This window comes from Rhinolophus sinicus, linkage group LG16, assembly GCF_036562045.2.
Source record: "Rhinolophus sinicus isolate RSC01 linkage group LG16, ASM3656204v1, whole genome shotgun sequence".
NCBI classification, from domain to species: Eukaryota; Metazoa; Chordata; class Mammalia; order Chiroptera; family Rhinolophidae; genus Rhinolophus; species Rhinolophus sinicus.
The window spans coordinates 20903334-20930088 of NC_133765.1; the positions used below are offsets into that span (position 1 = coordinate 20903334).

General features: G+C 46.1%; 1 protein-coding gene across 8 annotated transcripts in view; it reads left to right on the forward strand.

Moving 5' to 3' along the window:
* Positions 1-26170, forward strand: part of THOC5 (THO complex subunit 5) — a 29410-nt gene extending 3240 nt beyond the window's left edge. For 6 of the 8 annotated variants that reach the window (XM_019743094.2, XM_019743090.2, XM_074321641.1 and 3 more), the window contains 19 exons: positions 155-298; positions 1193-1306; positions 1446-1543; positions 3630-3776; positions 5425-5539; positions 8521-8653; positions 9354-9386; positions 10685-10762; positions 11429-11469; positions 11708-11807; positions 13253-13361; positions 17169-17270; positions 17850-17946; positions 18526-18640; positions 19915-20018; positions 20163-20250; positions 22481-22596; positions 23188-23378; positions 25968-26170. In XM_019743094.2, the coding sequence (XP_019598653.2) occupies positions 155-298; positions 1193-1306; positions 1446-1543; positions 3630-3776; positions 5425-5539; positions 8521-8653; positions 9354-9386; positions 10685-10762; positions 11429-11469; positions 11708-11807; positions 13253-13361; positions 17169-17270; positions 17850-17946; positions 18526-18640; positions 19915-20018; positions 20163-20250; positions 22481-22596; positions 23188-23378; positions 25968-26031 (1989 nt within the window). In that variant the 3' untranslated portion in view covers positions 26032-26170. The remainder of the gene's footprint in view (positions 1-154; positions 299-1192; positions 1307-1445; positions 1544-3629; positions 3777-5424; positions 5540-8520; positions 8654-9353; positions 9387-10684; positions 10763-11428; positions 11470-11707; positions 11808-13252; positions 13362-17168; positions 17271-17849; positions 17947-18525; positions 18641-19914; positions 20019-20162; positions 20251-22480; positions 22597-23187; positions 23379-25967) is intronic. The other 2 variants (XM_019743096.2, XM_074321643.1) reach the window with 1 other exon arrangement.
* Positions 26171-26755: the final 585 nt, after the last annotated feature.

The following is a 26755-nucleotide window of genomic DNA, read 5'->3' on the forward strand; positions in this document are numbered from 1 at the left end:
TTCCATTTTAAAAAGAGGACCAACATTTGATTCGAGGACCAGATCCTTTAGAGACCTGATGTGGGGCTTCACTGTTACTGATCCCAGCCAATGTTCCTTGTCCCAACATGGAGACTGTACTCCCCACCCAAAGCCTGTATTCTTGCCTCCACAGGAAGGTAAATACTACAGCGAGGAGGCTGAGGTGGATCTGCGGGACCCTGGCAGAGACTACGAGCTGTACAAGTACACATGCCAGGAGTTACAGAGGCTCATGGCCGAGATCCAGGACCTGAAGAGCAAGGGAGGCAAGGATGTGGTAAGGAGACGAGCACGAACCTGGTGGGTCTGCATGGATGGATCTGTTTTGCACCTACCCAAGCCCTTCCTGATCTTGGTCTTCTGTCCTAGCTGTGAATACGTAGTTGGAGCCTGGGGGCTCCAGGGACCTGCCTGTTAATTTATTGGAATGTCTCATCACCACCCAATCACCACTTACAGTAACGAAAGTACAGGGTAATTAATTTTTCCAGAACTATAATTTGATAATTCAGCCAACCAATATTTATGAAGTGATAGGCATTTTGCTAGTTGTTGAGAAATGGTGGTACATGTAAATGTCCTTGCTTATAAGGGTGGATATGTACAAGTAAATCAGAGACCAAAATGGATTATTAATATTAAATGAATAAACCAGGCTTTGGGCAGAGAAACTAAAGTGTGACTAAAAACTAGATGGATAAGTTCAAAACAAAACAAAAAACAACCCATGTTTTTCCAGGAATCTCACTGATTTGTGCTTATACTTACTGGCCAATATTGTTAAGATTATTACATCTTACCTATTCTACTGTATCTAAGCTTTACAGCTATAATTCTATTTTCATTTAAATTATTCTATAATGTTATTTATAGAGGTCAAATTATATGGCAGGATGTTGCTATTGTTAGGATTTCTGTGTCTAATATGCAGGGACAGATAGTAACTGGGCATTGGCTACACTTGCTCCATCTTCATTTCTTACTGCTTCAGTCCAAGCAGAAATTGCTTTTTTGCCTGCAAACCTTAAGCATTTCCCTTGTACAGTCATTCTTTCATCTCCCTCGGACACTTCTCATGGTTCTGAGCTCCTCCCAGTGTCTGGTTTGGGGCTGAAGGAAGCAGAGCCAGCACCTGTTGGTGAGGTGTTGACCCGCTTTTCTTTGCCCGCAGGCAGGCGAGATTGAAGATCGGAGGATCCAGAGCTGTGTGCATTTCATGACTCTAAAGAAGCTAAACCGATTAGCCCACATCAGGTTGAAGAAAGGAAGAGATCAGACACATGAGGTAGGAGTTGAGAGGTTTAACCCTCTTTCTCCTCTCTCCTCCCCATTCCCTTCATAAGCCCTTTCTGTCAGTTTGCTGCTGCTCTGCCCTGCCCCACGCTGACTTGCCCTACTCACCTCTGACCTTGTCTATCTTTCAGGCCAAGCAGAAGGTAGATGCCTATCACCTGCAGCTCCAGAACCTGTTGTATGAGGTGATGCACCTGCAGAAGGAGATCACCAAATGTCTGGAGTTTAAGTGAGTTTTGCAGGACAGGGCTTTGGCAAGATGGTCTGTTGGTAACTGCTTTTCCCTACATAGCTCTGTGTTGAGCTAGTCTCTTTAAAAGAAATCAGATGAGCGTAGAGACTGCAGGACCTGGGAGAAGGGTTACTAGATCACTTCGAGTGGGAAAATTGGAAGCAATGTTTTCAGGCTGCACAAAGAAACTCAGAAGCCTGTCTGACCCTTTTGAATTTTGAGCTCTGCACCTGGTCAAAAGCAGTTCTCTCTCCCAGCAGGGCCCTTTACACTCATTACCAGTTTGATTCCTGGGCACCTTGTGTGGGAGCAACTCACTTCTAGTGAATGTCCTTTAACCTCTTGGCCCAGTTTTCATCTCTAAAGTTCCAATAGTTCATTTTTGTAAATGGGTTTTATTCTTTGGAACCTGAATTTCTTGCTGCTTAGCTGCCTTCAGTTGAACAAACTAGAGTTTGGCAGTGTTCTTAAAATGCAGTGCCTTTTGGTAAATCCAAGCTGAGAGATGAGAAGGAGGAAGGAGTAGAAAGAGGAAGAGAAGGGAAGGTGTTCTTGCTTGGTCAGAACTATTTGTGCAAACTCAAAGGAGGCATATTTTATTTAAATGAACTTGGGGTGAGGGGGCAAGTTAGACATTGTGTATTTTAATAATAATGGTGCTGGTTTTTGAGAGGCATCTTTATCTGCTCCATAAATTCATCACATAATAATATTAAATACTAAGAGGTGAAATCTGCATCAGGTCTGTACCTGAGTTAATACCGTGTTTCCCTGAAAATAAGACCTAGCTGGACAATAAGCTCTAATGCATCTTTTGGGAGCAAAAATTAATGTAAGTATAAGACCCGGTCTTATATTACATTATATTATATTACATTATATTTTATATATTATGTTATATATTATACTATAATATTACATAAGGTTAGGTCTCATAGTAAAATAAGACCGGGTCTTATATTAATTTTTGCTCCAAAAGACACATTAGAGCTGATTATCTGGCTAGGTCTTATTTTCAAGGAAACACAATAGTATTTTGCCATTGTCAGTTTCCTAGTTTTGATAATGTACTGTGTTTAGATAAGATATTATCATTGTGGGAACCCAGGGAAATGTAGACAGAGGAAATAAACTCTCAGTACTATTTTTGAAACTTCTTGTGAGTCTTTAGGTATTCAAAAGTGAAAAAGGTATAAAAACAAAATAAAAGAATGTGATACCCCAACCTGTAACCGTCACTCAGATAAAAGCTGACAAACCCAGAATACAGCAGAACTCAGGCTTATGGAGAGGCAGGTGGCCATGGTAGACCCTGGAGTCAGACAGCCTGGGTTCAAATCCCAGATCTGCCACTCACTAGCTGTGTGACCTTGGGCAAGCTGCTTAACTGTGGAAGACTCCATATCATTTGAAAAATGGAGATAAAAGTCCCCATTTCATAGAGTTGTTTTGAGAATGAAGTGAGGTAAGGTTGACATACAGTGAGTGCTTAATACATGGTAGCTGCTATTACGGTCATCATCTGTCTGTGACCTGTGCACTGTGTTACTTCAGGAAAGAGTATTGGATTTCTTTTATACATGTGTGTCACTGTACATGCAACAATTAAAACCTCTGGATCTTTTCACATCTGGTTATGTCATGTTGGATCGTCCCCATTCCATGCTTATACTGTTAATGTTTTGAACTTAAATGCAGACCCTTATTCCTGTTAAATAACATTTCCTATTTCAACCTAGCAATCTAGGCCTAGACCATAGTATTTTTATCACTTGAAGCTCTTAGCTCTCTTGTTCAGCTTGGAGATACTTGTAAATTTGATAAGCATCCCGTCCAGGTCTTTAGCTAATTCATGGATAAAAAGGTTGGACAGCATGGATAAGGATCCTGTGGCATGTCACCAACTACCTCTCTCAAACTGAAACATTTGCTAATGAGCATTTGCTAACAAGAATGGACTCCAGGTTGCTGGGTAGCTGAGGACCTAGGCTAAGTGGGCGTACATCGTGGGAAACTGGGGGCCTGCTTAAGGCACAGTTTGGGTTCCTAAGACCAGCAACTTGACATTTGTTTTTGTCTGCAGGTCAAAGCATGAAGAAATTGATCTGGTCAGTTTAGAGGAGTTTTATAAGGACGCGCCTCCAGATATCAGCAAGGCTGAAGTCACCATGGGTGACCCTCACCAGCAAACCCTCGCACGTCTGGATTGGGAGCTGGAGCAGCGGAAAAGGTGGCGTTTCCTCTTTCCTAACTTTGTTCACCTGTGCAGACACAGACCTTTACCCACGGGGATTAGTCCTTTGTCATGACCCACAATCAGACAGCAAAACACTGTGGCCAACAGAATAGTCTCTAAGACCAAATCCTATTTTGTGATTAATTGACATCTGATAGTTCAGACTTGGCCAACTGCATCATGGGTAGGGTTGGAATTGCTTAAGGCTGTAACAGAAAGTTGAAATAACTTTTCTTTAAAATTTTCAAACCTGAGACCTAAATACCTTTGTACTATGAATCTAATTTTATTTTTTGGCTTTCCCCCTGCCTCTAAGAATATCCCTGTGGTATTTTAAAGCTTTGCAAATATTATTTTAGAAGGTTGTACAACATTTTCATGTATACACAAGTTATAATTCATATAATTATTCCCTTATTGGATTGCTTTTAGGTGGTTTCCATTTTTTGCTATCATAATTAATTCAAGGTACAGCTTTATATAAAAAATTTTCCTATACTAATAAAGAGCTTTTAGTTATTAACTGTAAATAGAATGTCTATGCTGCGTAATTTAATCTAGGTCTTTGTAAGAATATGGTGGGTGTTTGTTTTTTTTCACATTGGAGTTTTAATGGCTGCATCTCTTCCATTATGGAGACTTTTTCCCTTTCATATTTGTACAAGAATTCTAGGGCTTTTGGTTGGCACACCTGTTGTATTTTTTGTTGGAGAAGCAGCTGTTTTTACCCCATGCTTTTTCTGTTGTAGAATGTATTCTGTGCCATTGGTCCATGTGGTGAATTTAATAAGCACTAAGTCTGGTTCAGAGAGAATTGGTGTCAGTTTTTTAGCAGATGAGGCTGGTCCGTCACTCCCCTGTCCAGTACACCACTTGCCCTGGGCACAGGCTGACCCCTGAGTGTTGCAATCCTGTGTCACTGGTCTGAATCCATCGCCACCCTGCCCTACTCAGGCCAGTCGATAGTCTCTTTTGGGTCCTGTAACTGCTAGGACCACATTTGTGAAAATTTGGCTCTTGCTTCTAAAAGCAAGAAATGGAGCAGGAGATGACACAGGTGCCGTGTTTCCCTGAAAATAAGACCGAACCGGAAAATAAGCCCTAGCATGATTTTTCAGGATGACATCCCCTGAACATAAGCCCTAATACGTCTTTTGGAGCAAAAATTAATATGAGACCTGGTCTTATTTTCGGGAAAACACAGTATTTCCTAGTGGTTATGGATAGAGCCAGACAGGCATAGATTTATTTTTATTTTTTTAAATTTTATTTTATTAAATTTATTGGGGCGACAATTGTTAGTAAAATTACATAGATTTCAGGTGTACAATTCAGACAGGCATAGATTTAAATCCTAGCTCTGTGCCTGCTCTTAGCTGGATGACCCTGGGCAAGTTACTTACCTCCCTGAGCCTTACTTTCCTCTTTTGGGGATGAGAAAAGTCCCGATCTTCCAATGTTTTTATAGCAATGAATGCAATAATGCTTATAAAGAGTTCTCAAAGTGCTGGGCACATAGTAAGTGTTTGGTAAACATTAGTTCATCCCGACTGCTGTTCCTCGGTGGATTCTGACAGTAAACAGGCACGTCAGGATATCCCTGGAGAGCATCTAGTACCAGTGCTCTGTCCTTCCTCAACAGGCTGGCAGAGAAGTACCGAGAGTGCCTATCCAACAAGGAGAAGATTCTTAAGGAGATTGAGGTGAAGAAGGAGTACCTGAGCAGCCTCCAGCCCCGCCTCAACAGCATCATGCAGGTGAGGGCCTCCCTCCTATCCCGAGCCTTTTGCTTTGCTGTCCCTGAAGAACCAGTGAAATCTTGCCGACTTGAGGCCACTAGCAGCCATGTCTCCCTTTGGGTTTTGTCAGGTCTGTTATCTGTTACCCTAATCTGTGTTAGGGCACAGCGCACGGATGGTCCTGGCTAACGTCCATCCAGCTGGTGTCCTGGGTGGAAGAAATGCTGCCCAGGTGGGCTCAGGAATATATATACACATTTACCTGGACATTTGCTTTTCACCCAGAGCCTCATCCAGGTAAAACACTTTAGCAAACTCTTAAGTTTAGTTTACCCTCTGTGTGGTCTCCACTAGCCCACAGTCTCCAGGCATCTAAGTATGTTTCTGTGGATATCTGTTAGATCGCCCTGACTGTACCTCAGGGCCAGATGCTCAGCCAGATCTCGCTCTGAAAAGAACTTTACCAAAAAAAAAAAAAAAAAAAAAAAAAGGGCAGACGGGTGGCTCAGTTGGTTAGAGCGTGGGCTCTGGGCAACGGGGCTGCCGGTTTGATTCCCACATAGGCCAGTGAGCTGCACCCTCCGCAACTAAAATGAAGTCAATGAGCTGCCACTGAGCTCCCGGGTGGCCAGATGGCTCAGTTGGTTGGAGCACGGGCTCTCAACCACAAGGTTGCCGGTTCGACTCCCTCAAGGGATGGTGGGCTGCACCCCCTGCAACTAAGACTGAACACGCACCTTGAGCTGAGCTGCAGCTGAGCTCCCGGATGGCTCAGTTGGTTGGAGTGCGTCCTCTCAACCACAAGGTTGCCGGTTCGACTCCCTCAAGGGATGGTGGGCTGCGCCCCCCCGCAACTAACAACGGATCTGGAGCTGAGCTGCATCTTCCACAACTAAGATCGAAAGGACAACAACTTGACTTGGATGGAGCTGATGAGAGGCCTGGGAAAAACACACCACTGTTCCCTAATAAAAAGTCCTGGAAATATACACTGTTCCCCAATAAAGTCCTGTTCCCTTTCCCCAATAAAATCTTTAAAAATAAATAAAAAGCTTATATTTGAAAGCCATTAGAGACCTTAGGGTGAGAAATCCCCACTTCACCTATAAAATGTAATATTTTTCTATATAGGTGACCTGATTCTGTTTGCTTTGTGAAGCCAGATTTGGTCTAAATCCTTAGTTTTATGAAGCAGGGTAAGTGGTTAACACGGTGGAACTGCAAAAGGACCCTAGAGAAGTTATAAACTCCCTTTTCTGAGATTTGGCAGGATCTACATTTCTTCCTTTCAACTCTAGGCATAGAATTAGAATTGTTAAGAGATATTCCCAAGAGCACTTCATAATTGGACAGAAAGAAAATAGAAACAAAAAGGTAGGGTTGTTAAAAAATATGCCATGCATATATTTAGGTTTGGAAGACCCCAAAAGTTTTCTAAAGTGATTGTACTGACTTTCGAAAATTTCCTCCAGCACCATGTGGAAGTTCTGATTGCTCCACATCCTGCTAACACTTAATGTTTGCAGTCTCCTTAATTGTAGCCATCTGGAGGGCATTGCTTTTGGGTTTAGTTTCCTTTTCCCTGGGACTAGTGAGCACAGCACCTTTTATATACTGATTAGCTTTTGGGTTAACCCTTTAGAAAAGGGCCTATTCAAGTCTTTTGCCCATTTTTCTGTTGGATTGCTTGGAGTGTTTTCTATTTTCTGGAAATGAGTCTTCTGCAGGTATCTTTCCCATTCTGTGACTTTCCTCTTGTAATGGTATCCTTTTATGAGCAGATGTTCTTAATTTTAATACCTAATTACCAATGTTTTTCTTTATGGTATCTATCCATGCACCAATATTACATTGTTTTATTTACTGTAGCTTTATCAGAAGTCTTGGGGCCAGCCCGGTGACTCAGGTGGTTGGAGTGCGGTGCTCCTAACACTGAGGTCGCCAGTTCAATTCCACATGGGCCAGTGAGCTGCACCCTCTACAGCTAAGATTGTGAACAATGGCTCTCCCTGGAGCTGGGCTGCTGTTAGCAGCCGGAGGTCAACGTGAGCTGCCGTGGGCTACTGTGTGCTGCCAGGAGCAGCTGGTGGCCAGCGGCCAGCGTGAGTGGCCGGCAGCCAGCATGAGCAGCTGGCAGCTGGCGAAAGCTGCTGTGGAGCGGCCGACCAATGACTGGCCCGGTGACCGACGGCCTCAGCCAGGGGGAGCACAAGGCTCATAATACCAGCATGGGCCAGGGAGCTGTGCCCAACACAACTAGACTGAGAAACAACGGCTTGAACTGGAGTGGGGGGGGGGAGTCTCGATGCTCAGTAGTAAAAGTCCTACAACTTAATTTTTCAGGGTTGTCTTGGTTATTCTTGGCCTTTTACACTTGCGTATAAATTTTAGAATCAGTCTATTTTTTTGTTTTAATTTTTATTGGGGAATATTGGGGAGCAGTGTGTTTTTCCAGGACCCATCAGCTCCAGGTCAAATCATTGTTCTCAATCTAGTTCTGGAAGGCGCAGCTCACTGGCCCCTGTGGGAATCGAACCGGCAACGTTGCTGTTACGAGCACCCACCTTGCTCTCACCACTGAACCAACCGGCTGCCCCATCAGCTAGTCTATTTTTGCCTTCTAGGTTCAGACCAGGAGAATTGACATCTGGACAGTATTGAGTCTTCCAGGCCATTACCATGGCATATGTGTCCATTCATATAGATCTTTCACTCCTCTTTGTATAGAGGCTGAGACACCTTTCATTTATTTATTCTTAGGTATTTGATGTTTTCCTGATGCTATTGGAAATGCTGTCTTTTTTTAAGTTTATTTTCTCACTGGTATGAAGAAATGCAATTGATTTTTTTATATTGACCTTTTATCCACGTTAGTTTTGTTAGCTCGTACCATGTATCACTTCCATAATAAAAACTATATAGGGTAACTAAGTGGCTACATGGTCATACCTGGACTACCTGAAGCGGGAAAACAAAAATCCTTCTTTTGTTGCACGCAGGCTTCCCTCCCGGTGCAAGAGTACCTGTTCATGCCGTTTGACCAGGCTCACAAGCAGTACGAGACGGCCAGACACCTGCCGCCTCCCCTCTATGTTCTCTTTGTCCAGGCCACTGCTTATGGGCAGGCCTGTGGTGAGTATCGGGCCGGGTGAGGAAGAGGGGCTGTGGGCACAGCAGCCATGGCTGACTGAGTCATTTGGAAGCACTGCCTGCTAAGGAAAGCTCCCAGGTCCTGCTGAGATGCCCTCAGGTGACAAATGCTGCCTCCCCTCTGCACCACTCAGCATGGCTGCTTTGACCAGCTGGCCTGAGGCTGGACTAACCTGCTGGGCATTTCAGAATGGTTGGCTTTGAATCTTGGATGAGCCTGGCTGGTTGGTCGTTGGGTGCAGTGCCCAGGCAACCCAAGGCACGCTTGGCAGATGGATTGGCACCTCTTGCTCTGCTTCAGAGAGAAGGCTTGGTAAACACAGGTCCCAGCAAGCTCTCCCAGGCTGTCCCAGGCCCCAAACAAGCTGCATGTCATTATGGTGAATGACCCAGTGAGAAGATGTGTCCTCATTAAGCGCAAGGGCAGCCCTTTACTCCACTAGGGTTTTGAGAAGTTTTTGAAGACGCTGCCTCTTGCCCTACTGCAGCTTTCACTCAGCCCCTCAACTTTTCTTTCTCAACCCCAGCCCACCCCACAGCCTCAGACAGATGTGGCACCAGTGCATGCCTCTCCTCCAGCTGTAGACACCGACACCTTACTGTCTCTCTTCTTGTGTCTTCCTGCTCCTCCGGGTCCTCTCCCTCCCCTTTGTTCTGTTCTCCCTCCTGTTTCCATCATCAGCTCATATGAAATCCTCCCAGCCCCCTAGACAGGGTGAGTAATATTCCTTTCTTTTGTGATTAAACCCCAACCTGTTTCCATTCCCATTTTATTGTAGAATTTCAGGATTAAACCGCTCTAAAGTTTGCCAGTGGTGGATGGGGACCGTTAGCTCGTTTGGGTGAGGTGTGATGGCTCATGCAGGGCTGTCAGAGAGAGACCAGTGGTTGGCCACCTGGGAATATTATCTCAGTGGCCTGCCACTTGGGGGAAGTTCACCCTTCCTCCTTAGTGCAGTTGGGCAAACCGTTTCAGGCTCTTGTGACTATCTGTAATCTGTATACTCTTGAATGGAGCAGGAAGGGTGGTGGCCTGTCTGACCTCCCAGCACGAGACCCACGGAGTTTCACCAAGGCAGGCCCAGGCATTACTCAGGAAGTTTTCAGACCTGGTGCATGGAGCAGGTCTCTTAGCTTCGTACTTGGGATGCCAAGTTCAAGTTGAATAGATCTAGCTTATCTATTTCCTGGCTATTGTATCAAACTTCTCAGAGCCTGAATTTTCTCATCTGTAAATGGCTATAATAATAGCATTGCTCCTATAGGGTTGTTGTAAAGATTAAAATTTTTAAAAATTATTTTATGATTAAAATCATAAGCATTAGCTCATTCATTATAAGCATTATTATCTCACCATTCTGCCGGACAGCTGTCATTTGTTACATTCCAATTTCATAGATGCAGAAACGGGGGCTCAGAGCTGTGACATACCTTTCCAGTCACCTGTTTGGGAATTGGTGGGGCAGGGCCTCGGGCCTCGGTCTGGACTGTAGCATCCGAGTTCCTGCCCACTGGCCTCCTGCCTCCCACTTAACTGTGACAATGCCAGCCAAGTGCTTGGTATAGTGTGGAATAGAGAATAACCACTTACTCAGATGAGAGCCGTCGTTTCTGGGGTGTCGACAGTTCGTGGACTTCTGCATGAGAACCTTTAAGGCAGTTGGCAGGAGAGTGCCACGTCGCTTTAGGCCCCAGGTTGGGATTTCTTTAGGCCCCAGGTTGGGATTTCTGTGCCTTGGTGTAAACCTGAAAACAGAGATGTTCACCACTAGTCTCAGGTGATATTGTCCAGGAATCTGCACTTTGGGTTTTGTTCTCAGTTAATGATGCAAAAAAGACTTAAGTTTCCTACCTTGTTCCTCTTCATCTGGAGAAAGGGCTTTTGCCCTCCCACCGCCGGGCAGTCAGGAGCTGTGACAAAGGCAGAAGAAATGCAGTCCCAGAGCTGGCCTGCTTGTGTAGCGTAGCTCCTTCCCTCAGCGGCTATCACATGAAGCTTTCTCTTGCTCCCAGATAAGACGTTGTCCGTGGCGATTGAAGGCAGTGTGGATGAAGCCAAGGCTCTGTTTAAGCCGCCTGAGGACTCCCAAGGTAACGTGCTGCTTGGCACCCTGCCCCAAGGCTCCCGTGGCTACTTCCAGGGACACCGAATCCGCCTCCAAGGACAGCGCTGGTCCTAGCTGTACTGATTATGTCTCCGGAAGCTGGACTTGAATGTCTGAATGCACAGGGGTAGACGGGCAAGCACTGCCTTTGGCTGTCAGCCCTGCCACTCACTAGCTCACTGATCCCCAGGAAGCGCTTTGACATTTCTGGGCCTATTTTCTCACCTGTCAAAACGGGATAGTTGTGTCTCATGTAGAATTATTACGTGGATTAAACGAGATCATGCAGCAAAGCCCTTAGCATCATCCTTGGCACATAGCAACCCCTCCGATTATGTGAGCTGCTGCTGCTGTTTATATTACCGTTATTGTTATCACCACCACCGCCACCAGTGGAGGGGCTTGTGTCCCATAGGATGACTTTAAAAAGCGCTTTAAAAGACAGGGGTGGTGGGGTTATAGGTCACTTCTCTTTTTTTCTTGCATCACCATGTTTTCTATACTGAATAAGAAGCAGCAGATTATTTTTCATCCTAAAGAAACCTGTTTATAAGCGACAGAGTCTGGGTCCCTTTATACCCCATGTGTTGAGGCGCTTTTAGGAGACTTGGGGACCCCCTCACCTATAGATGCCTTCTCTCTGTGGCTGCAGATGACGAGAGCGACTCGGACGCTGAGGAGGAGCAGACCACGGTGAGAGCCCCTTCTTGTGGGGGTGCCAGGCAGCTGCACTGGGGCCTGCTGCTTGGCAGGTGCCACCCACCCTAGAAGCAGAAGAAAGCGGTTCGAGAGAAAGGGCTGCTGGGAGGCTGGCAGCTAGAGAGCTGCAACAGCAGGTCTCAGGCAGCAGTGCTGAGGCCCTGCTGGTAGGAAAAGGAAGGGGACGTCTGTACGATCAGTGCTCATCAGCTCCGTTCTTTCCGTTGTCCAGAAACGCCGGCGACCCACACTGGGCGTTCAGTTGGATGACAAGCGCAAGGAGATGCTGAAGAGGCACCCGCTGTCCGTCATGCTGGACCTGAAGTGCAAAGGTCTGTTCCCCCTTGTTCTGTAGATCTCATGGCACCTATGGGTTCAGCCAGCTGCACGGGCGCCAGCAAGCCAGAGGCCTCTTTGCCTAAGAAAAGATTCTGGTTTCATATTTCTGTTTCTCCTCATCGTTTTCCATGGAGTTCATTTGATTTTTTTTTTTCCCCCTAAGTCGACCACAACAACAGAGCAACAAAACTAGACACATAAGGGATGCTTGCTAAAACTATACCTCTTTTTGAATTTTCAAAGTCAGATACACAGAACAAGTTGCGAGAGTATGCAGGTTTTGAGTAATATGACCAACGTGCCTAATTTAATCACCATGTAAGTAGGACTGTGTTCTACAGAGAATATATATTTTAAAATCGGTTTGGTATGGATGAAGGAGCACGTGATAAAGCATTAAGCAGTGTAAGTGTTCACAGTCAAGTGTAAGTTTCCCTCTCATCCCGACTCCCAGACTCTGGTCAACTGTTGAGACAAGTTTCTTACATATTTTCTAGAAACATATTTTATGTATTTAGAAGCTTTTATACAAGTGTATATCTCCTCCTCCTTTTATCTTTTATACAAATGGAAACATACTCTACACACTGGTCCTTTCTTTGCCTTCAAGTAAATTTTTATTTTGAGATAATTTTTGACTCAGAAGAGTTGCAGTGATAATGCAGGGATAGTACAGCGGTCCACATTGTCCTATGCTTTTCACCCAGCTTCCCCTAATGTCAACATCTTATTTAACCATAGTATAGTTATCAAAGCCAATGTTGATTTTATTGATACGACACTATTAACTAAACTGCAGGATTTATTCAGATTTCCCTGGTGTTTCCTCTAATGGAATTTTTCTGTTCCAAGAGCTCCCATTGCATTTAGTCCTCGTGCCCCTTAGTCTCCTCCAGGCAGTGACAGTTCCCCCTTCTTTGCTTGTCTTTCATGACCTTGACACTTCTGAAGATGAGGTTTATTTATTATGTAGGATAACTCTCAGTTTGGCCTTGTCTGGTGTTTTCTCATGATTAGACTGAGGTTGTGGATTTTGGGGATGAAGACCGTAGATGTGCTCTCCTCGTCACGTGACATGGGGTACATGGTATCACTGTCTTATTACTTGGTGATGTGAACCTTATTACTGGTGATTACTGGGGTCTTCTTGGTGATCACTGGATCACTCCCTTTCCATATTGTATTTGTTAGAAGCAGAGTCTCTAAGTCCAGCCCACACTCATCGGGAGGGAAATGAAGCTCCACCTTTTGGAGGGAGGAGTAGCAAAGAATTTGTAAAAGCTCTGCTTTTCTTCCTCAACATTAAATTGCCACTGAGTTTTTGTTTTTATAATAAAGGATCTTAAGAGCCTCATTGACTTTCCTTTCTATGTCACTATTGACTCTGCTCTCATGTTTAACTCGTAAATGATCTCTTCTTTCCTTCCTCCCCCTCCAGATGACAGTGTGCTTCACCTGACCTTCTACTATCTCATGAACCTCAACATCATGACAGTAAAAGCCAAAGTGACAACCGCCACGGAGCTGATCACCCCCATCAGTGCAGGGTACTGGGCAGGCGCCGCAGGGAGTGGGCCGAGGGAGGGGGGAGTGACGAGAACCTTGGTGCCGGGCCACTCGGTTTCGTCCTGGTCTGGCTCTGAGGAGGTGCATGGCTACGTTGACGTCCCTGGTTAGGGCCACATGGCCTAGAAGTCCTGGCACATCGCTGGTATTTTTCTTACAAAGCGCTCACGGACTTGAATTGGTGAAGTCCTCTTACTACACAGCAGAGGATAAAAGTGACTGCAGCGTATTGGAATTTGAGTAGCTGGGGCTGAATACCAGCTCTTTACATCCAGTGTGGAAAGAGCGTGCATGTGAAAATGAGAGTTGGCAGACATTACCAGGTCGACAAACGTAGGCTGCTCCTTCTATCCCAGGGTGCTGGGATTTTGGTTTCCAGCTCAATCCCAGGTTGTCCTTATCTGGGCAGTGGGAGGAGGCCTGTGGTGGATCCCTGCGGGGGTTTTGAGGAGGGTGCACAGAAGCACAGTGACAGCCATAGGTCGAGCATCCCCAGGAAGCCCCTGAGCACGGCAGTCTTGTTCCACATCCAGAAGCAGGAAGGAGGGAGGAGGACCGAAAGGGCCGTAAGGTGGAATAGGCCCACTTATAAGAGCACTGCCCTGGCCTGGCGCTCCTGCCCCTGCTCTTCCCTGGTCCCACGGAGTCATCATGTCAGCTGTAGAAGGACCACTGAAGGAGGCACAGATCTGGTGCTTGATGGCCTCCTGGGTTTTCTACCCTGCGTTTATAGTCCATGCCCCCTTCGGGCTACCGCCTTGGTCCCTGTGCTTGAGTGTTGTTTGACCCCCTGGGGCCCTCTGGATAAAATTGACCCCATTCCCACTCACATGACCCCAGCAGAGGGAGCCCAAGGCTGGCTTCTGTAGCACGCACGGTTACACTGCTCAGTCAGAGCTCGGTGCAGTGAGCAGCTCGGGCTCTGTGAGGGCCCGGTCCGGATGGAGCTCCTTGTCGTGAGCATTCTGCTTGCTCATGTCTCAGGTGCTCTGCCTGCTAATAACAGGGTTTCGGGCTGGCCTTAGTGCGTGCTTAACTCTAACCTCCTCTAAGCTGTGCATGTGCAGCGATGGGGACAGTACTGCTGCCTGCTGAGGAGCTCTGGCCAGTCTCAGGTCTGCCACGTACAGCTCTGCGTGCAGCTGTTGTTGAGTTTCCTGGCTGCTGAGTCTGTTTCCTCATTCTGTGGTTGTTCATTGTAGTATCCCCGTCCAGGGAGCTTGTGAAGAGTCAGGTCAGATGCTTAGCGTAAGTGAAGCACTTGGTAAATGACAGCTGTGTTTATCATCAACTCGTTGAACTCTCACAGTAGCTCTACCAGGTGAGGAAATACGCCTGCGTACCACTGTCCTGTCACTGCCAGGTGGGCACTGGCCCCCAAAGAGGGAGGAGACTCAAAAGGAAACACCACTTTAAAACCAGAATTGGATCTTTCTGGGCCTTCAGGTGTTGCCTAGCTCATCCCTCTGTTGTATAGATGGAGAAACCGAGGTCCAGGGAGCCATATGACCATGGAAGCCCTGGGCCTAGAGCTCCAGACTCCCAGCCCAGAGGCCTTTGCTCAGGTACAGGCTGCTTTGGCCCCTGGAGACACCAGCCTGGTTTATGGTTTTATTTATCTACTAAAACATAGGAATGCTTTTATTCAATAGAATCACATTATTACACTAATTCCTTAATGTTATCCAATAACCAGTCCAAGTTCAAATTTCCCTGTTTTTCTCATAAGTGTTTTTTGTTAGTTCTGTTTTCTTTTTACAGTTTGGATTTTGACTTGGGATAACTCTATGTTGCAATTGGGTGAAGCTTCTCTCAAGCATCTTTTCATCTGAATGTGCCTGCCTTTTTCTTTTATTTGCTAAGAAAGTGTGTTGTTTGCTCGGTAGGTCCCCGAGAATGAGATTTTGATGATTGCATCCCTACCGTACAATTGAATGAGTCACTCCTTCCCCGTGTATTTCATGTTCATTGTTAGATTTCAAGGCTTGATCAGATTCCATTTTGATTTTTTGGAGGGTGACGGAAGGGCAGGGACTGCGTCACAGATGTTGAGTGCTTCCGTCGGGAGATGGGTTGTCTCTGTGTTTGTGATGTTTGCAATGTTGATGACTTGCCAGGATCTATTCATTAGGAAATTAATGTTTTTAATGCATGCATTTTAATCAGAACTATGCCAACCTTGTTGATTTTTCCTTAAGAAATTATTATCCAGAATGATATCCGTTAAGGCATTTTAATTCCTCATTAAGCCATTAATTTTTCATTAAGCCATTAAACTGTTTTTAAGTCATTTTCCATTTTTATTTTACCGAGGTGTTTTTTTGTTTTGTTTTGTTTTTTAAATCCTTTTTTTTCCATTAAAATTTTATAGGAAAGATTTGGCGAATAGAATAATTTTTGGTGGGGTGTTGTATTTCTTTTTTTGCGGGGGAAGGGAATGTTGGGGAACAGTGCATTTCTCCAGGGCCCATCAGCTCTAAGCTCCAAGTCGTTGTCCTTCAATCTCGTTGTGGAGGGCAGCTCACTGGCCCATGTGGTAATCGAACCAGCAACCCTGTCATTCAGAGCTCGCACTCCAACCAACTGAGCCATCCGGCCGCTCTTGGTGTTGTATTTTTATATATAGCTTCCCTTTTTATGTCTATTATTTTTACCAAATTCAGTTGTCCTGAGCCACATATTGCAGATGTAAGTTTTGTCAAGAAGATTTGATTTTCCCATTAGGTTTTGTCGATTAGAAACCCTTATCATGTGCAGTTTTAGCTGTTCTGTTTTATTTCAGTTGATTCCTTCTATTACATAGTAATAGTCTGTAAACATTGGCCAAAAGATTAGGAATTCTTGTTTATTTTCTAGCCAGTTTTCCATGGGAAGCAGTGAAAGGGGCAGACAGACTCAGAGAGACAGAGAACAGTGAAGAGCCAGAAGCTACCAGAGCCCCAGTGTTAAGTCCTGAAGGCATGCCTGGGGCTCAGCACAGCAGGACCAGCCCTGCTGCCTGAGTTACTCTGGATGCTGTCCCTGAAAAGATGAAGGAGAACCCTGTGCTGGTTGAGGGAAACAATGGGCCCTGTTGTCCTTTGTGATCAGATTACTCCATTATATTATACACACACACACACACACACCCCCCAGTCTCTTCTCTGCTTCTCACGTTTAATTACAGGCTGTGCCCTAACCATTCTAGGTGGGTGGCAGTGGCGTCGCTGTCTATCTACTTATAGTATTGGGTCACTTTGTCTCCAGTGCATGTGCTAATGTCTTTTTCTGGGACGATAAAGGGGACCTTTTTCTGTGAGTAGCGTGAAATTTGGTCAGAGTGAGATAAACAGCACTAAAGCTGCACACTTGTTCTTTCTGGCATAGAAAGGAATCTATGAAATTATTGTTATATCTATTTTCAGTGTCACAGGGCTTTGTTCCCCTGAGATAAGGCCCTGGTCACCTATAATTCTCCAAGGGACAGGTGTTTTTTTTTAATTTGGTGGTTAAGGGCACTACTGTCTTTGATTAGACACTGCAAATCCCGAGCTCCCGCACTTCCTAGCATTTTGGACAAGCCATATCTTTCAAAGTTTCTCCTCCATAAAATGGAAATGATAGTACTCCCTACCTCACAGAGTTATGAAGATCTAATGACCTCAAGTGTATAAAGGGTCTGGCCCACAGGAAGCAGTAACTGGTGGCATTGGTCATCAGTGAGAGGTGGCATTCCCATCCCCGAGTGCCCTAGTCTGCCTCGAAGCAAGGTGCCGGCCTGCCTTCTCACTGCATCTTCTCCCTTTCAGTGACTTGCTGTCTCCTGACTCAGTCCTGAGCTGTTTGTATCCTGGGGATCATGGAAAGAAAACTCCAAATCCAGCCAATCAGTACCAGTTTGATAAAGTTGGGTGAGTCAGCGGTGTTTCTTCCTCTCTGCTTCTGAGTTTCTCTGGTGGCTCAAGCCCAAGGCCGGAGACCTTGTAAGGCCAGTGGCCTCTCAGAGGGCAGAGGGGACAGTGGGTGGGGTAGAGGGACTGCTGTGTTGCGAATAGGGGACACATGCCCTTTCCTGCTTATGAGGCAAGTGGAGGTCATGGATGGGTAGGTGGGAAAGGGTGAAAGTATCAAAACTTGGGGAACGTGGTAAGAACACGTGATATAGTCAAAATGTTTTACATTTTACTTCTCTGAGGAGTAAAAAGTTTTTAAATATTTTATAAATTGGTAGACTGGTGAAGAAGTCAAGTGCACCGACTTGATTGAGATTTGCTTATGAGTTGAAGGATGTCGGGGGGAAAAAAAGTGAACATGGGAGAGGTGAAATTCACAGGGAACCAATGAAGTCCAGAGAGTTTGCTGGAAGCATGGCTGTGAGCATGGCTGAGCCTGCGGGACGGGCCTGTGTGGGGGATGGGAGGGAGGCTATCTCCTGGGACCACTGCAGAAAGGACTGATAAAATCACTTTATTCTGTGTTATTTTCTGCAGCATCCTGACTTTGAGAGACTACGTACTTGAGTTGGGTCACCCCTATCTGTGGGTACAGAAGCTGGGTGGCCTCCACTTCCCAAAAGAGCAGCCCCAGGTGTGTACGCTGATCTAGTCTCCTTGGAGCTCTACTTTCTCTCCTCCCATACAGACCCTAGAAAGGTTTCTGATGGCCTTTGAGAGCTTTAAAATAGCAGAATGCCTTCCCTCAGGACTATATGCTCTGTCCTCCTTCCACTCAGGACCCTAAAATGTCCGAGGTCTAAAGTGTTTATATACCTTTTGCCTTCTCCCTCAATCTAGTAACCCTCTAGATCAAAGTAATTTGGGTCCTTGCTGTGGGTGCAACACAACTCTAGGCTCTGCCACCCCTCAGTTTTGCGCACAAAGAGGCCAAAAGTGAAGTGTAAGCAGAACCCTAGGGGACCTGGCATCTTAATAGAAGCCTTCCTATTCTTGAACTGGCCACAGCCTCTGAAGAACCCAGCAGCTTGTATTGTTCCTGCTGGGACTCAGTGTCTGGCCTATCAAAGCAACTAAACCCTGCCATTCCCATAAGGTGCCCACCTTGGCATGGTGTTCTCGGCTGCCACAGGCAGGCAGGTCCTAGGAGAGAGGCAGTGCCTGGAGGCGGGGACGGGGAGCACTCAGGTGTGACACTTGCTGTCATCCACAGCACACGGTGACTGCTGACCACTCTCTGAGCTCCAGCCACATGGAGACCACCATGAAACTGCTGAAGACCAGGGTGCAGTCCCGCCTGGCCCTCCACAAACAGTTTGCATCCCTGGGTAAGCTGGTGTTCGGGCCGTGACTTGAGAGCCATTCGGACAACACAGGGACAAAAATGACTTAGCCCTTCACTCAGATGTCTTCAATCCTGACAACAAATCAAAGAGGGCTGGATTCGTGGCTCTCGCTGAGCAGAGGTGTTGGTAGGGCTGCTGGGGAGAGCTGCAGGCCCATCCATGCAGAGATCTGAGCTCCCATCAGGGCTGTCCCAGTTCACAGAGGAGGCCCAAAGCCTTCTGGGTGGCACAAGTGAGTGCATTGGTCAGGAGCAGCGCCTCCTAAGTTAGTGCATGTCAGACTTTGGTGTGCTTTCTACAGATACTTAGTAGAAGTCCAATTCCTGCTTTATGAAGTTTACCTTCAGCTTATTTGAACACAACTTTCCAGGGATCCACCCCCCTTTCCTCCCCTGAGACCTCAGCTGACACCCTCCAGGATGAGGCTGAGCCCCTCTGTGTTTCATAAGCTCCCAGGTGATTCTGATGAGCCGTTGACCAAGATGGTGGCCCTATGAGGGCTTATTTTCATTTATTCATTCAGTGAAGACTTGTCAATGGCTTACTATGTACGAGGCATTTTCAGAGTAGTAGCGGTTAAGTTATTTCTGGTCAAAGAGTCACTGTCAGGGAAGGCACTGGATTTCTGAGATCCATCTGGAGACCCTACGTCTCTGGTTCAGTTCTCGGGCTCCACCTGGACCCTGATCTCTCCAGGGCAGCATTGCTTGTCCATCGGGCCTTGCTCCCCATCAGCATTGCTGAATTAATTTTGTCTCAAGGTTGGATGATTGTCATCCTGGACAGCACTTACTGTGTCGGCATGTTTGCTTATTGAACGCCAGCAGGAATTTACCCTGGAGCAGTTCTCTAGCTCTTCTCACTTAGAGAAACTGACACAGAACACTTTAGGAACACCTCCATCAAGGTCAGCTGTGAAAACAGCCCTCTTGGCTATTGGATCTAATTAACAGTCACTGCTGCAGAGGCACTGTCCCAGGTTCTAGCTGCCAGGGGGTTTTGATTTGCTGACCCTCATTTGCATTAAGGATAAAGCACCGTGAAGGCTGGTGCTGGGTCTGGCTACAAGCACATAGCACTGGGTGAAGGTCAGGTTTGTGTGCCTACATTCTTGGCACACGTCACCTGGGTACCTCCTGAGTGCCAGGTATACCTGAACAGCTGACAGAGCCACTTGAGCCCTCCAGAGGATGCCAGTTACCTAGCTGTGGCACCTGATTTCTACCTGTGACACCACCCGTCTTGCTCTCTTTTAGAACATGGCATTGTACCAGTTACCAGTGATTGCCAATACCTCTTCCCTGCAAAGGTTGTCTCTCGCCTGGTGAAGTGGGTGGCGATTGCCCATGACGATTACATGGTAGGTAGACGGGTGACAGGTCATCATTGCTGTCCTGGGGACTACAGGCCCACCTCACCTTTCAGCTTCTGCCCCTCCACCAGAAGGGCAAGAGATTTGACTGGAGGAGCTAGCAGATTACTTCTTGTCTCTGGTGACTTCTAGGAGCTGCATTTCACCAAAGACATTGTGGAGGCGGGACTGGCTGGGGACACCAATCTCTACTACATGGCACTCGTGGAAAGGGGCACAGGTAATTGCTGATCCCAGTGGTTCTAGGCAAGGGGAGCTACTAAGAATAAAACATTCCTGGGAGTTGCCCAACGGAAACGAAAAATCCTGGAATCCTGCTGGGGGACTTAGCAAATAGTAATGATTGTGAGAGCCACTGTTCAGCAAGGATTCGTCCTGCAGTGAAGCCACATGTGTGCTTTATCTCATTTTATCCTCACAACAGCCCTGGGATGGTAATATTCCCATTTTATAGGCGAGGGAATGAAGACTCAGTCACAAACGGAGTCTGACCTCTGAGCCTGAGCTCTTAGCCCTTGGCTTTCCCACCCTCTAGACTCAGACACCTATTCTTCCACCAGTTCACAGGGTGGCACAACCTTGCCCCTTCTGCAGTTTCTGCACTCATTTTGGAGGCATGGAAAGCTGTGATTCTGCACAGCTGTCCTAGCATCTGATTCACCAGGGCTTCTTGCTGGAGCCACCCAGATGTTCCCTGTGGTCCTGTTGTCTGGCCCCAACCTCAGCACACCTGGCACTGACCACAGGAGCTGAGCCCTGGGGCTTGGTGCTGTGGCCACAGAGCCGAGGGCATTGTCTGTAGTTTTAAGATAGTGCAGAAATGTAAGGAAAGGTGGTACTCTTTGTTAGAATTTCTCTACCCCCAATTTCTTCCCTTCTCTTTTTCTTTGTGTGTTTTTAAAAATATTCTGAGGAAATCAAATATTTCACAGATAGTTGAGGCCTGCAATCCCATTTCATTCTCTCCCTCATGGTAGGTGACTACTATTTGGAATTTTTGCATTTGCTACCCATCCTCTCCCCTTTTAAAAAATACTTTTACCTCATCCCTACACACCATAGAGTACTGTTTTGAAAGGGCACAAAATATGCAGTCCAAGAAATATATAAAGTCCCAAGGGAAGTCATTGGAAGACATCACTTCTGCTTCCTGATTGAGGAGATGAAAGCTTAGAAAGATAATAAGTATTCTAGATTCACACATGAATGATAATTAAGATTTTCATTAGACACACTATTGTATTTGAAAAATTAAGAGTGAAATTTAAATATGTGGGCACCAATTCCAGATTTTATATATATATATATATATATATATATATATATATATATATATATATAAAATTTATATATATATATATATATATATATATATATATAAATCTTTAAGTCGTTTTACAATAGATCAGTTTGAAAACTTTACATAGCATAGATTAAAAGCAAAAAATTGGTGAGCAGAGATAAATCCAGAAATATATGCAGACTGTTACGACAGAAGCAACACAATAGTAGAGAAAGAAATCACTTTGTAATAAGTGTTGTGACTGTCGGAAACAATTGTCTTAACCTGTACTCTCTTGTCTGCTGTTATTTGAATTACTGGAGGATCCGAGAGTTCTTTTTCTCCCCCATAAATAGTGAAAAAAGAATGGCATACTTAGTCCATTGGTGGAGAAGATAAATGTCATCCTATTGAAAAAGGCAAAAATGGTCAGCAGAGAAAAAAATGAATATGTTAAAAAATACAAATATTTCATTTAATAATTATGTATGAACACAGCTTTGACATCAGGCAGTTCTGGTTAAACTCAGCACTGCTTTGCAACTGTTTGATATTAAGGAATTTTCTGTCAGAGCCTCAGTTTCCGCATATGTAAAATGGAGCTGATAATAATAGGACCCATCACTGTCAGGATGAAATAAAATGTTCATAGAGGTCTCAGCACAGTGCTTGGAAATGCAGTAAGTACTCAATAAATGTTGGCTATTAAGTTTCACATAAGAAAATATTTTAAAATGAAAGGAACAAGATAGAGAAAATATATTTGATGTAACAGCTAATACACAGTATTGTTGGAAAGAAAAAACAGTAAGTCTTCACATGGGAAAAATCCTTAACTTGCCGGCAAATAAAGAAATGCCAGTTAAAACACATGTCTGTCAAAGGAGCACATAGAACTCTTGGGCAAACCCAATGTGGACCAGACTCGGGGAGTCCACACACCTCTGCCTCCTTGGAGGGACCAGAGTCATAGGACCTCATGGTCTGCAACTTGGCAATTTCACTTCGGAGATTCTAGAAGTCAGTTTAGTACCAGAATGGGCTTTGCAGCACTCGGATTAATATGAGACCTCTGAGCTAGGTAGGTTCAGGGGTGCGATTGGGAGAGTCCATAGCTGTCAGGTTGGATATCAGAACTGATTTCTCCCTTTTTCCCCTCCCTTCCCAGCCAAACTCCAGGCTGCCGTGGTGCTAAACCCCGGCTACTCCTCCATCCCACCCATTTTCCAGCTCTGTCTAAACTGGAAAGGGGAGAAAACCAACAGCAATGACGACAATATTCGGGTAAGGCCCTGCTGGGAGTGACAAGAGGACCAGGGAGAGCCCCTTTGGGGAGGTGGACAGTGGCAGAACCTGTCGCAGCTGAGGGCTTGGGCACTGGTGTCATTCCCAGAGCAGAGAGTCCTGCCAGGATTTGTAGACTCCTAGAGGCTGCATGGTGTAGTAAAGAGCCTCAGCCTATCTCAACCACTTACTTAGCTCGGGGTCCATAGGTTTTATCCCATTTATAAAATAGACTATAAATACTTTCCTTGAAAGGCATAGGCTTGGTCTTCTGTGGAAATGGGAATTAACTCAGACGCCTAGAAGTGCTGGAATGAGGTGATGTGTGAGATCTTTGCAGCTGTAATTTTTCTTACGCCTGTTGATGCTGTAGCAGCCCTATGGCCATGGAGCCATATTGAACCCTAATACCTTCTGATTTGGATCTTATCTTGAGATTCCTCCTCTACACATCTCCATCTTCTTGACTGTGGGTGTGCACGGCAGGGAGAGTTATGTGGTGTGGCCCAGCTGCAGAGGCCCAGTTCTTGTGGCGCCATCAGACCCAGCAGGTGGAAGGTCGTGCTGAATTTCTGGCTTTCCCACCTGTAGGCCATGGAGAGCGAGGTCAACGTGTGCTACAAGGAGTTGTGTGGCCCCCGGCCCAGCCATCAGCTCTTGACCAACCAGCTGCAGCGCCTGTGTGTGCTGCTGGACGTCTACCTAGAGACCGAGAGCCATGACGACAGCGTGGAGGGGCCCAAGGAATTTCCCCAGGAGAAGATGTGTCTGCGGCTCTTCAGGTGAGGAGAGGGGTGGGAGCCTTTGGGACCTCCAGCCCTGCCTCTCCCTGGGACTTGGGGCAGAGATCAGAGCCTGGCACAGAGAGAGGGCATGCATGTTCCCAGGTGTACTTACTTCTGTTGACAGAGGAAATGAAAACCTGCTGTGGATTTCTCCTTCCTCAAACTTGCCCTGCAGCCTACTTCCTATCAGCCTGGTCCAGCTGTTCTTCACAAACACCCCCCAAACATGGGCCACCCGCTGAGTGAGCAACACCGGACCATGAACCAAGGGGATTTGGCTGAATTTTACTTCCTGTACTTTCTGTGCAAAACCATAGGTTTTGCTTTTTACTATCCAAATAAGCTTTTTAAACTATATGTATCCCCACCAGTCCCCAGAATCTGCTATACTCTTCCTAGGGTGCTCACACATCTATGAGAACCGCAGCTTTAGGCAGTCGGGAGTTACAGAAGGGCGCAGCTCTGACGTAAGACAGACACGTGCGGATCTCTACTTTGCTGTGTGACCTGGGAAGAGGCACTTCAGTTCAGCTCTGAACCTAGTTCCTAATGGCTGAAGTGAAAGTATTACCTTCTAGCTTATGATGAATTAGAGATAATTTATGTAAAGCTTCCAGAATGGTTCCCAGCATAGTCAGGGACTCAAGAAATGCCAACAAGTCCTGGCGTTTTGGCATGTAGCGCGTCTGCATTCACAGCACTTCTAGCTCCTTTTCTTTTCACTTTGGTCCTCTTTTTCTCTTTCATCCCCTAACTCATGTTCTTAGAGGGCCAGTTCTAAAACTCCAGAGTGTACATTGCTCAGGCATCCCCTCCGATCTGGGCAAGGGTTTGGAGAGGAATGGTGTCTGAGAAGGGGGAAGGACTATGATCTGTTTCTAATTGGTACACCCCCCTGTTCCTGGTCAGTCTAAGAGGTGCCTTACTTGCCCCTCACCTTCTCAGACAGCCAGTCCCAGCCCCTAGAAGCTGTCCCAGCATCCTCCCTCCTCCATCTGGCACCACACCTGGCCTGATGCTCTCTCATGCTCTCTGATGATACCAGCTCCCTCCCCTGAGTGGCTGCTGGGAGGCAGAGCTGGCGGCTAAGTGTAGGCGCCTTCTATGACTTGTTCTCCTTAGTGGGTCTGTGTGAGATCTCAGTTCTTGAGCACATTTCCAGGCTGGGAGCTCTGACACAACCAGGGCTTATTTTCTGTTACCTAATGGTTCACGAAGGACCCATTTCCTGAAGCGTTTTGTATGTCGCCCAGGCTGAGCCCCTCTGTCAGGACATCCTGGGAAGGTGCTCCTTTGGCTACTTAGACCCAGTTAACTGCATGACTGGTGAGATGTGTGATGTGAAGTTCTTGGCTTGGAGTCCAGCTGACCCACTGGGATCAGGCCAAGGGGCTGGGCAGCAGAAGACCTGAGGTCTGCCTCTGCCAGTGGCTGGATACCTTCAGGCTGTCAGTTTTCCATCAGCCATGTCTTAGACTTGCCTGGATGACTGCCCTTCTGGGAGGTATATGACATCATGGTTATGAGCAAACCCAGAAAGACCTAGGTTCAAATTGCTGCTCCTACCTGTGTGATTGGAGTCTCTCCTTAGCCCCTCTGAGCTTCAGATTTCTCTTCAATAAGACAGCATCCACCTCAGGTGTTGGGAGGATGAAATTAAACCAGATGGAGCATGTGCAGTGCCAAGTACCATGCAGGCAGAATAAGCCCTCACTTAAGTAAGTGGTTGCCCTAGTGTCGGAATAAAAACCTTATCGCTCCCCTCATCTCATCTCTACAATCCTACATACACACACCTACCCAGCGGCCCTCCCTCCCACCATCCCTTCCTCAGACTAAGACCCAGGGTGTCACTTAGTGGTTACCACTGAATGTTAGTCACAGGCAGATGAACAAAAGAGGCCCTTTAGCTGGACCTCAGTTACTGTGGACCCCATGTGAAGTTCTGCTTGAGGTCCCAGGATGATGGCTGAAGCACCTAAGCTCCACGAGGTCCATCGAGACTTTGGCCATGCTTGTCAGCCTGCCTGTGGCCAACAGGCTTTGGCGTTAGGCCTGGTTTTGAATTTGTGCTCTGCTGCTTTCTGACTGTATAATGTTGGGCAGATAGTTTTACCTCCCTGAGCCTGTTTCTCCATCTGTAAAATCTATAAAATGATTGAAATAGCATCTAAGATGTAGGCACTTAGCACAGATTCTTTTCACTCCCTGATTCCAGACTCCTACCATATCTGCATAGGAATCTCCCTGCACAGATTTAATTTTTTTTTTTAATTACAGAGATAAAACATGTTTGTTGTTAAACATACAAACAACAACGAACAGTTGTGTAAAAACGTTAAAAAGTGAGGGTGCCCAAGCCCTGTCCCCAGAAGCGCCCTTCCAGTCTGTGTTCATGCATTTGCAAGCGTATAAAGACATTTTTACAAAAACGGTATCACACCTTACATGCTGTTCTGCAATCTGCTTTTCTCGCACCTTCCTTTTTTCCCCTAACAGGCATATAGTATGGTGTGGATACCATAATTTATTCTATCAGCCCAAAGGCCATGGTATTAACCGATCTCCCTTCTCCTGTTTCTCTAGGGGTCCCAGCAGGATAAAGCCGTTTAAATATAACCATCCTCAAGGATTCTTCAGCCATCGCTGACCTCCCGATTGGCCTAGTGTTTCTGCCTGGGTCCTAAGTGCTGCGCCTCTGCTTTCTCCTCTGGTCCACATGTGGCTCTCGGTCGTCTCCAAAGATAGGTGTTTTATTTCTAGCCTATTAAAGTGTCACCTGACCAGTGGCCTTTGTCTTGTGCCTCCTTTGGGAGAAGGGGTGGCGTTGCAGTCTGGAAGGGTAGGTGGAAGCCACAGCACAGAATGAAAGAGCATTTGTGAATAGGCTTTCTCTAGGTGGCCAAGAAAAGCAGAGTGCAAATGATTCTGATTCTACAGAGAATCAGCATCTTGTCCACACTCATCTCCCTTGTTTCTGCTTTGGGAGGTCCTGTCATCTTGCTATTATCCTAAGTGCCTGCTGTTAGGAGGTGACAGGGGAAGTCAAAGTCAGCGTAGCACAAAAACAAACGCTCTTCTCCCCCCCCACCCTCTTTCCACTAGATCTGTCAGTGTCTCTGATGGCCAAATTCTCTGATCACTGGGTGTCATGAACGTCTGACAGTGCAATGCAAACATAAGACAAATACATCACAAAGAATAATTGTAAACCTTGCAGGATTTCGTGCAAGCACCGGGAGTGATTTTGGAGAATCACACGTAGAACTCCCACCCAGGGAGGCTCTGGCAGAGTCAGACCAGGTGACATCTGAAAATCTTCATGGTGATGACAGGATAAGTGCCTCCAAAAATAATGGTTTGACTCTCAAAGG